Source organism: Gordionus sp. m RMFG-2023, chromosome 1, assembly GCF_954871325.1.
Source record: "Gordionus sp. m RMFG-2023 chromosome 1, tfGorSpeb1-WG-v2, whole genome shotgun sequence".
Taxonomy (NCBI): domain Eukaryota; kingdom Metazoa; phylum Nematomorpha; class Gordioida; order Chordodea; family Parachordodidae; genus Gordionus; species Gordionus sp. m RMFG-2023.
Genome location: NC_088775.1, coordinates 19,055,361 through 19,067,789, shown reverse-complemented (window position 1 = coordinate 19,067,789; position 12,429 = coordinate 19,055,361). Strand labels below are relative to the sequence as shown.

At 25.1% G+C, this 12,429-nt stretch overlaps 1 protein-coding gene across 1 annotated transcript; it reads left to right on the top strand.

Moving 5' to 3' along the window:
* The first annotated feature begins 10,999 nt into the window (after positions 1-10,999).
* On the top strand, positions 11,000-12,359 carry LOC135931360 (protein RER1-like). The gene has a single exon (XM_065468418.1). It carries the CDS (start codon positions 11,189-11,191, stop codon positions 12,119-12,121), a length of 933 nt encoding a protein of 310 aa, XP_065324490.1. The 5' UTR covers positions 11,000-11,188; the 3' UTR covers positions 12,122-12,359.
* Positions 12,360-12,429: the final 70 nt, after the last annotated feature.

Genomic DNA, 12,429 nt, shown 5'->3' with positions numbered 1-12,429 from the left:
CAATAAATATATTATATAAATTCGCAATTGAATAGAATTCAACGTATAAAAAGGATGTCAAACTATTGTACTTTTTATAAAAATATAGAGTACAATAACATTTAACAAAAAGATACTTACCAATTAGCATCTTTCAACTAAATTGCAATAAATATAAAAAAATATAAAATGCAATAAATATAATTTAAAATTGCAATTTAATAGATTTCAACTTATAAAAAGGATATCAAACTATTGTACTTTTTATAAAAATAACTATTAATAAAAATATAGAGTACAATAACATTTAACAAAAAATACTTGCCGATTATCATCTTTCAACTAAATTGCAATAAATATAATGGAATAAAAATATTAGAATATATAATCACATTGATATAATTCTAACAAAATGATTGTTATTTACATTGCATAAATAAATATTTTCTTTAAATATTTTAATATTATTAAAAAATTTCATGGGCGAATAATAAGCCCACTTATATTGGGTATAGATTAATATATTTGTCTGTAACAATCTGGCCATAGATAATATTTTTACCTCTGTTTGCCCAGACACCGTTTCTCATTCTGTTAACTAGGTAATCCTCTACAGAATATTCTATAAATTTTCCCATTTCCAATTTGAAATCTTCGCTCCTCATAAAAAGAACACATTCCTCCTTAAGGTAATTATAATTTTCCTGGCTATTTGATATCTCTTGACTTATACACCTATAAACATGGTAAATAATTAAATATTATATATAGATACTAACCTAAAAAAACAGTTCCCATCACACAAAATATGATCGGTTGTAAAAATCTCTTTTAATATACCACATTTTATCTTGGGATAACGTCCAATTACTTTGAAATTGAACCGTTTAGAGGGATATACCTTCCAGTTCTTTGTTGTAGGCATAAAAAGTTCACCAATTTTCTTTGGTATTATTGCTTCCACAATAATTTCGTCATCAAATTTGATAATTAAATAATAACATATTTTTTAAAAATATTACTACCCTGATCTTGTACACCTATATATCCTTCCTCTCTCACTATACTTTTAAAAGCTATTATTGGATCTTCACCAAATGTATCTGTATCCAAAAAATATATTAAATAATTTTATATATTATACCTTTTCTCTTGACACGTTTTATTTTAGTCCTATTTCCAACCCTAGAATTTTAGATTTATCAAATATAAAATTTTTCCAATTTTTAAAAAATAAAACTTTCTCCTGAAACTTTTATTCCACAACATTTCTTCAAATAGTGCTTCTTCTAATGAAAATATATTTTCCTTTTTCCCAAATGCATTTGTTTACCTTCTCCTTCTCCAACTATAGTTTTAAGAAGCCTACAAATTTAATTATTTGTTCAATATTATTTTATAAATAAACTGATATTACCTTGATCTTGAACACCCTCCATAGTTTCACAATGTGCATTTGACTGTATCTTTACCATTAAAAAAAATTATATTCATATATTTAAAAAATAATACCTTTGTTCCCCTCTATATAGTGCTTTAAATTACTTATATTAGCCTTAATATGTAAAAATTTTCCTGTTGAAGAGGATAATTATACATTGTCTAAATATTTTGTTAAAAAATAATAAATTTACTATTATCAATTGTATAAATTTTGAGGATTCATGCCTTGATGTATTGTAGGCAAATACAATACCTGGGAGAACTCCAGGCCAATCTTTTGATTGCCTTTTGTACACTTCAAAAGGGAATTTTGAAGAGTACAATTGGATCTCTCTACCATGCCATTAGCCTGAGGATAGTATGCACTTGTCACTCTCTGCTGGGTTCCCACGAGTTTGTGATATTTATTGCTCACTTGGTTTACAAACTCGCGCCCCTGATCATTAATTTCGACCTATAAATATGATAAATATCATTATATTAGAAAAATTTCATCAACCTTGACTCTGCCATGCCTGCATAACAGTGAGTATAAAAAGAGGGTCACTGAATGGGTTGTCTTATCCTTTATAGGCTGTGCTTCGATATATTTTGAAAAATAATCAACAGCAATATATTTGAACCCATTAATGCTCTCTGGCAATGAACATAGGTCTACCCTATTTGTGTCCATACCTTAGATGGAATAGGAATAGACTGCATTTCCAAACTTGTTTTGTCAAATCGGGAATTGTATCTTTGACAAAGGTCGCATGATTTTTCAAAGTCAATGACATCTTGCCGCATTCCTTGCCACCAATATCTAAAAGACATAATTGAAATGCTATATCGTTTTTTAAAGTTTTAAGCATGTTAAAAGAAATTTGTTAAAGGTTAAATTTAAAAATTTTTTCCTATCAATTGAAAAAGCTGAGTATATTGGTACTGCTTGATGTATAAGTTTTTAAAGTTATAAATTCTTTCTAAAAGTCGTGCAAGCTTTTTCAGGTTAAAACTGATTATTATTTACTACCTGATTATTTTAAAGTACATTTTAGATGTGTTGCAAGCTTTTTGGGTGATATCAGGCTAAATTTAAGCAATATTTTAAAACAATATTTTATTAATTGAAAGAGAATTTTATATTGAGTACTGTATCATTTATAAATTGTGGAATTTATCAGTAATATTTATAAAAATTTAGAAACAATACTTAAACCAGTTTATAAAATTATGTTATAAATAGTGTAAATATACCTTTCAACTAGTTTATCATATGTCTTGTTGACTCCAGTGTGACCAGATAATGACATTTCTGTGAGATTTGTCTCACATCCTCCATGGAATGAGACTAAAAGTTTTTGTTGTTGGCTAAAGAGTGAAATAACTTCAGCATTATGTAGGTGATGATATAATTTGTCATTCTCCAAGAAAAACTTGGCATATTTGACTCTAAGGTTTCTTTTTAAGCCATGATCGACGACATAGGAGTTTGGGTAGGTTTTGCATTTAAGGTAATTATAAATATCATTGATAACATCGAGATTCACTATTTGATATTTTTATATTAAAATAATAAAATATTTTACTTTTTACGTGAACAAGTTAGTTTTTGAATAGGATGTATGATTACACAAATTAGATAAATAAAATTAAAATTCACTTCAAAATTTAAATTCGAAAATCAAAAGAATTTCAGTAATATTAAAAAAAAAAACTGCATGATCATATAACTCTCCCTATCAATTTACATTGTTATTAATATCTTTGTTATTAATCAACTCTCTCCTTAACACTATTTATCAAAGGGGGGGGGGGATTAACCTATCATAGTGATTTCTTAACTCAGAGGTATGTGATAAGGGGAGTTAATTAATCACGCTACACCGCCCCCCCCCATAAATTTTTTTTAGCTGAGCCCCCTGAGATTGTAAAGGCTGGCGACGCCCCTGCTTTTAAAATCTATAAGCTTTGAAATCTAATAAACAATGTAATGGCTATTCTTGAAAAAGAAATATTTATAAAAATAAAATATTTTAAAATAGGGTCTAATCTGAACTGACTAAGTCAAAAAAAACGTCTAAGTATGACATATAAATATGTGTAGGGCACAAGTAAAATGGAGCTGTTTTATAAATTAAATTTTTTCTAAATTTTAACCGTGTTTTCACTTTTTATACATTTATCTTAATATTTATTTGATAATGCATCCATCAAAGACCTCATGGCTTAAAAATGTTGTGGACTATTCTTTATTCTATTAAAGGAACCCAATGTCCTCTTCGAGATTTTGGCTGATAAATGAGTTACAACCCAAATAACTTAAACTATTTTAGCTTAACTGCCAACTATCAAAATATTATGAATATAAAAGTTATTTTTTAGTTCATGAATTCAATTAAAAACCGCCTCATTTACAATGAATGCATTAATATATATTTGTAGGAATTGAATAGAATCTTCCATTAAGTAATAATATCATGATGTATATATTTTATTTTTATATAAATTACAATTTTATTTTTTATTAACTGCTTTCACCAAAAACAATTTTTCTTTATATATTAAATACTAAGTGAATAAAAAAAATGTCACATTAAAATGATATATAAAAAAATGTTAATATAAAATTTTGACCGAAAGGTATAATCATTATTATTTAACAGTTTAGCATGAATATGAGTTTGAGAATGTCTAACCCTTTTAACAAGAGAAAGCTTTATTTAGAAAATAATCCTTGATTATTTGCAATGTATTGTTCTAATATAATAGGTCTATAATAAAAGTATTAATTTTGACAGCAAAATATTTTGTCTATTTCGACTAAAAATTTTATAGATAATCACCAATTAATATATCCTACCCCCTCAAGAAAAATTGAATGCAAACTGTTCCTACACCCCCTTCCCCTCCCCAGCTAATGTAAACGCGCTTGTCATTATCTCTCCTTTTTTTTTATTTCTTTCTATTATAGGAAAATTTCCAGCAGTTGTAAATTTTTCATTTACAGTAATCATTTTTTAATTTATCAATTTTATTAAATTGTTTTATTTAAAAACTTTTATATTTCTAATACATGTTTTCTAAAAAATTTGATTCTTTAAATGTTTAAAATAAATTACTGATGTATACTGAACCTCGAAATTAAAATGACAAAAAGGATTTGCTCTTATTTTTATCAGATACACAAAATAATAATTAGTCCTCATCATTTTTTTAAAAAATTAGCCTAAATTTATATGACAAATAAAAACAAATTTATTAAAAAATATATAAATAAATTGAATATAAGTTTCAATATTGAATGACATTTTTGTAATTATAGATAGCATTTTTTATTTAACATAAAGATATAGATAGCTTTTATCAAATTCTTTAATAAATAATTTCGGAATGCAAGACATACACTAAATTTATCTGAAAAACAACAACAACCCATTATTATAAACAACAATTGATTTTCTAGAATAGTACAAAAAAGTATAAGAATTATTTATTTTTATTTCATGGATAACAAATAATGATGCATACATTATTCATTAAGCATTATAAAAAGTGAATTGTTAAAATTGCTGTAGTGAACACAATTTCAATCCATATTTTACTCCATAACTAAATTTCTGGGGTTAACTCAAATAAAACGAGGCAAGTAAGATACTTGACCTAATTTTATTTTTTTTTTTTTTGGGGGGGGGGGGGGGTAAAAAGAATATATGATTTTTTTAATAAAAAAGGTAACATCTATCGTAAAAGAACGAATAGAATTCTCATTCCCCATCATTATTGACGGGCTATCTACTAGTTCATTTTATATTTTAAATTTATTTATGTTATTTAAAATTTTAAAAAGCACAAACTTCACAATAAATGAATATAAATATTATTTTTAAAACTTGCAATATGTTGTTGCTCACATTGACATAAACCAATACTTATGGTATCGTCTTATAATAAATAATGTTTATCATTTTTTAAAAAAAATTAGATTAAGTTTATATAGATTGATAAGAAAAATAAATTTCTTAAAAAATAGATAAATAAATTACAATTAAGTTTCATTTATATTAAATAACATTTTTTCGATTACTCATCTTCTGAGAAGTTTCTTTTTATAATCTATGGTCGCTTTTTGTGGCATGACAATCTAAATAGGTTAATCGACAAATCTGAGATTTCCACCAGTTTTAACAATAGTTTATAGTATTTAGGCCTTTTAAACGTAGATTCCGATAGCATGTCCTTAACATCTTTGCTAGGATAATTTTATTTTTATCCCTTTAATTTTTAGAAACCCCGGTGTAGGATTGTGAAAGCAATACCCATTGTAGTTTCAATACCGTATTGATATTATCATTGTAGATTCAATACCGTATTGTTTTTACAATATTGTAGAATCAATACCGTATTGGTTTTAAAATACGTTTTCATCGCTTCAAATATATTGGCGGCCATTAAAATTGTAAAATATTTATTATTATACATTTAATTATCGCTTCAAATATGTTGGCGGCCATTAAAATTGTAAAATATTTATTATTATATATTCTTTTTATCGCTTCAAAAATATTGGCGGCCATTTTCGATTTGTAAAATATTTATTTTAAATAGATTTAACTTTTTTGAAATTTTTTGAATTACATAGATTAAAATATATATTGTAAACATGTTAAATTAATTTCAGTGAAGATGTACCAAAAGTGACAATTGTCATATTGTAAAATATTTATTTTTTAATCGCGTCAAAAATATTGACGGCCATTTTAGATTTGTAAAAAATCTATTTTATATATTTAATAGTTAAAATATATTTAAATGATTTTCTATTCTTTTATATAATTTTTTTAAGGAATTTATATTTTACTATTCTTTATATCCTGTATATTTTTATTTTTTTACTCATATTTATTCATTTTCTCCTTATGGTTAAAATGATATTGTTTGTTCAACTCCATCCTGTAGAAAATTGTAATTAAGAACAATGTACACAAATTTTCTTCATTTACCATCTTATTATTGGGATCAAGCCTTAAAATTTTAATAAACAAGCTTAAGCTAATCACAGATATGAGGGTTTCTATTACAACAAAGGATCTCAATCATTATCTCTATAACTATTATTATGCGATCATTGCCTGTTGGCTCATCTTAAAATCTTCATTCCTATCTCAAGCCTTAAAATTTTAATAGACAAAAGCTAAATTAAGTCAAAGCATCTCAATAAATATCTATTACTGAAATATGTTTTAATCATTTCCTGTTGGCTTCTTAATCGTCATTTTATTTTTTAGATGCATATATAATTTTATTTCTATCTGATTAAAATTACATTTATATTTATGGAACACAAAATATTTTATAAAATCAAATTATATTTTATATTATTCTTTTAAACTGGAATAACTATTTTTAGTTGTATATATATTTTTTATTGCAATAAAAGACTGATTTCTTAATACTATATAAATAAAAAGGATATATCATTTTATTTCAAAAATACAAGAAAAATATTATAAAAAGAAAATATATCCCAATAACGGAAACATGATTATTACAAATTGAGTATATATTATATTATAACACGATTAAAATGATCAGAAGTCGCTTATTAAATATATATTTAAATTAAAATTTTTTATACAGTTATTTTTTAATAATGAGGAGTATGTAATGTATTTCATCTCATTTCCATTTTTGCAATATATAATGATAGGTGTTTGAAAAAATGTGGCAGATGCTACAATATCTAGTTCATCTGCCCACGTTCCAAGTTGATATTTTTTTGTATCAACTATATGTGTGATTATATCTTTTCCAATAAAATCACTAAAAATATCTTTATTTTCAAAATGCATCATATAAGAGGTAATAGACCCCCTTATAATTGCATGGTGATCTTCACTCCCTGAGATTTCTTTGCTTAAGCACCGATAAAAACAATTACCGTCACCAAGAACTATCTCAAAATTAGGAGGATAACTTAAATTTTTAGTTTTATCATTGCTTTCTGTTAATAAAGAATATGGGATGCCCAACCTCTTAGCATGATATTTCTTCCATGCATAATTGGTGGCAAGGTAAGGTAACGGAGAAGTATCAGGCTCCTTATATAATATTATCTTAATATCGGTAGAATCTTCTTTTGCCTCATCTCCGTTATTAGATTGTTGGATGTAGGGCTTAAGGTTACACCCGTTATATTTTTGCTTTAATGGAGTATTATCTTTATTACTCACATTATAAATATCTTTATCATGTATTTTATCAATTACATATGGACCAAGCCAAGGATCAGACATTTTTCCACCCTTTCGATCCGCACGACGGGAGTTCCAGATTAGGACCAGTTGTCCAACTTCATACGATATTTTATCCTTTTGCCTTTTTTGATAATCTCTTTTTTGTCTATCTTGGGCAACAATTATATTTTCTTTCGCCTTTTTCCATACGACTGACATGCTCATTATTCTATTTAACAATTCACTCTCGTCAAAGTCATTATCAATATTATTTACATAAGAGTTTTCAGGATCATTATTTATTTCCTTAACAATATCAGGCTTAGTTGTGGAATTTAAGTCTGATGGAAGCTTTGCATTCCGACCATATAACATATAAAATGGGGTAAATCCTGTTGATTTGTGTACACTTGTTCTCATTGCAAACAGTACACCTGGAAGAACTTTAGGCCACTGGGTCTGATCATTTCCTAAAACCTTTAACATTAGGTTTTGAATAGTGCGATTATTTCTCTCAGTTAAGCCATTAGCTTGAGGATGGTAAGCACTGCAACTGCGTTGCTCTGTCCCGTTCATTTTATACAGTCTAGTAGCCATCTCATTTACAAACTCTCTTCCTTGATCATTGATTTGTATCTATATTGTATAAAATGAAAAGTTTATAAGATAGAATTATCATAAATTCATATTTTTTAATCGATTTGTATTTATATAATTTGATTTACATTTCCGCAGCCATGGCGGCAAATCAGACCGTATATAAATTTACATGTCTCATTGGCTGTTTTGGATTTCATGGGTTCTGCCTCAACCCATTTTGTGAAATAATCAGAGGCAACGGCAATACACGTGTAGCCTTCTTCTGAAGTGGGCAGGCTGCAAAGATCAATTCCTATTTGAGCCCATGGAAAAGGTGGTACATCTATTGGATGCAAAGTGGAAGAAATTTTGGTAAATCTTATATTAGCCTTCTGACATCTATCACATGATTTTATAAAATCAATAGTGTCTTGAAATAATTTTGGCCACCAATATCTATAAACACAAAATTAAGAATTCTAACATCATAATAAGTACCTTTCAGAGAGTTTAAGTTGAGTTTTATTAATACCTAGGTGGGCACCAATAGCTTTAGACTCTAAGGATATATCTGATCCTTGGTGAATAATAGATATTACTCTTTGTTTCTCTTCTTCTTCCATTATTACTAAAGCTAAAAAATAAATAGAAAATGATTATTTTGTGATCATATTTACTTTCTTTATTCTTTATTTTTCTGTAAAGAACATCATCTTTAACAATAAATTTGCTTGCCATGCATTTATAATTACTTTTTTTCCCTGGATGGTTTTTAAGAAATATAGGATACTTTCCTGTAACTAAATATTCCTTTATTGTATTATATTTTTCTGTTAATGCTTGATATAAATGTATAATTATAATTTAAATGTACCTATTTGATTCATGAAAAATTTTGTGAAGTTCTCTATAATTGTTGATTTAAAGGTTCTTTTATTGATACTGTATTCTTTTTATAAATATAAAATAATAATTTAAATGTACTAATTTGTTCTCCTGTATCTATATTAATTGATATAAATTTATAATTATAATTTAAATGTACTAATATGTTCTCCTGTGTTTCTATATAAGTAGTAATTTGTAAACTCTATTTTAGTATTTTAATGGATATAAATATAAAATTATAATAAATGTACTAATTTGTTCTCCTGTATCTATATTAATTGATATAAATTTATAATTATAATTTAAATGTACTAATATGTTCTCCTGTGTTTCTATATAAGTAATAATTTGTAAACTCTATTTTAGTATTTTAATGGATATAAATATAAAATTATAATAAATGTACTAATTTGTTCTCCTGTATCTATATTAATTGATATAAATTTATAATTATAATTTAAATGTACTAATATGTTCTCCTGTGTTTCTATATAAGTAATAATTTGTAAACTCTATTTTAGTATTTTAATGGATATAAATATAAAATTATAATAAATGTACTAATTTGTTCTCCTGTATCTATATTAATTGATATAAATTTATAATTATAATTTAAATGTACTAATATGTTCTCCTGTGTTTCTATATAAGTAGTAATTTGTAAACTCTATTTTAGTATTTTAATGGATATAAATATAAAATTATAATTTAAATGTACTAATTTGTTCTCCTGTATCTATATTAATTGATATAAATTTATAATTATAATTTAAATGTAATAATATGTTCTCCTGTGTTTCTATATAAGTAGTAATTTGTAAACTCTATTTTAGTATTTTAATGGATATAAATATAAAATTATAATTTAAATGTACTAATTTGTTCTCCTGTATCTATATTAATTGATATAAATTTATAATTATAATTTAAATATACTAATTTGTTCTCCTGTGTACTAATTTGTTCTCCTGTTTCTATATATGGATATTCAAAAATTTGTAAACGGTAGTAACAATTTGTATAAAAATTTCAATTTGATTGTTCTCCTGTTTCTATATATGGATATTCAAAAATTTGTAAACGGTAGTAACAATTTGTATACAATATTCTTAAAAAATTTCAATTGTAAACGGTAGTAACAATTTGTATACGGTATTCTTAAAAAATTTCAATTTGATTCGTAAAAGCTGAGGTTCGGTCATAAATTATCAATACCGTATTGTTTTTACAATATAGTAGAATCAATACCGTATTGATTTTAGATGGTATTGTTTCTACAATATTACACCGGTCTAACTTTTAAATAATTTGGGCACTAGGAAAAAAGTAAGTCCCATTCCCTAAGGCAAAAAACTCAAATCGATGTTCTATTTGGTAATCACAAATTTTACTTAGGCACGTATTTATCCAACACTTGCAAAACTCCCCCACTTATATTATTCATTAATAATAAAATTATTAACAAATGTACTGCTAATTTTTTTTATAACATGGCTTTTGATTTTAACATTTTCATTTTTCAACCTTTTTTTATAATTTAAAATTTATAAATAAATGCCCTATATTTTCTTAAAACAATTTATTAACTATTTTAAAATTAGTGATATAATTTTAATATTTATAATTATTAATTAAAATTTATTTTTAATCTTTCAATTCAATGATTATTTTATGTGTTAAATATAAAGATTTTTAAATTTTAATTTTTTCCCACTAGACTTTGTAAAGCTACATTATTTGTGTTTCATAATAGATTATATTATTTTTAAATTATAAATATTTATTATATATTAATAAAAATTTTAGATTGATTTATTTTAAAAAAATTTCGAAAATATTCAATTTGGAATCAATTTCATATGAGGTTTACATTTTGACGTTGCTTGTTATATTTATATAATCTTTAAGCACATACATTGAAAATTTATATTAAAGTTTATAATTATATAGAGAAAGTTAGGTGCTTCATCTTTTATTATATTATATAAATTAATTTTTTTTTTACGTTTAGGATGAAGCACCTGGCCTAATGATACAATCACTACAAATTGTTATCATTTTTTTTTAATATAAAAACTTTAATTATGGCTGATACAGAGAATGCAAATAGCGAAATGAATAAGGAAAAGAATGATGCATCTTATCAATATTTTAATAATGTTCAACAACCTGTAACCTTAGATCAAAATATTAATCCATCAAATATTTTATTTAATAGTGCAACAAAAGCTTACACAGTTCCATATTCAACTATTAATACTTATAATATAATTAATTCTCATAATCCTACACCCTTATATATATCATCTCAAAATTCTAATGAACAGTTTGGTAATTTTAATCCCTATTTCCCTCTGAATTCTAGTACACATTTTTCACAAAATTTATTAAAACAAACCAAGATAGAAAATAAAAAAAGTGATAATTTAATAGATTTTGCAAAAAAATTTTCTAAGATTTATCAGTCATATTTGGATAAATCAGTTCCACATACTTGGGGTCGTTGGATAACTACATTTGTTTTATATTGTGTGTTTGCTCTTAGGATAATAACTACAAGTGGGTGGTATATTGTGACATATGCTCTTGGTATATATCTCTTAAATCTTTTAATTGCCTTCTTATCTCCCAAAATTGATCCCTCTGGAAATGCTTATTCAAATTATTATTTTGATGATGATACACTTTTATCCAATTATTATCAAGATGATTCTCACTATTCAAATTCTAATCAATCATCTTTACCCACAAAGTCTGATGATGAATTTAAACCATTTATAAGACGCTTACCAGAATTTAAATTTTGGCTTTCTGCTACTCAGGCAGTTCTGATATCCTTTTTCTGCACTTTATTTGAAGCTTTTGATGTACCTGTATTTTGGCCCATATTGGTCATGTATTTTATTGTACTTTTTGTTTTGACAATGAAAAGGCAAATAGCTCACATGATTAGATATAAGTATTTGCCTTTTAGCCACGGAAAACGGCGTTACCATAATTCACTTCCACCTAATTAAAAATTAATTATCAATTGAAGACCTACATATTCTATAATTTTGTCACATCCAATTTTAAATAGCATAAAAGAAACAATTTGATAGATTATAATTGCTTATGTTATATTTATTGGTACAATATTTAAATTAACAACTTTATAATATATTTGAATGCTATGAAATAAATATATTATAATGATACATATGGATTTTATAAAATAAATTTTTTTTAGCAAATAAAATATATTATCAAAATGTTTTTTTATTTTAGTTTTGCATATTAAGATGTTCATGCTAAATTTAGTTTATTTAAAAATTTTATTAGTATA

Excerpts from the sequence above, each read along its gene's own strand:
- LOC135931360 (XM_065468418.1), top strand. The coding sequence starts at position 11,189 with ATGGCTGATACAGAGAATGCAAATAGCGAAATGAATAAGGAAAAGAAT.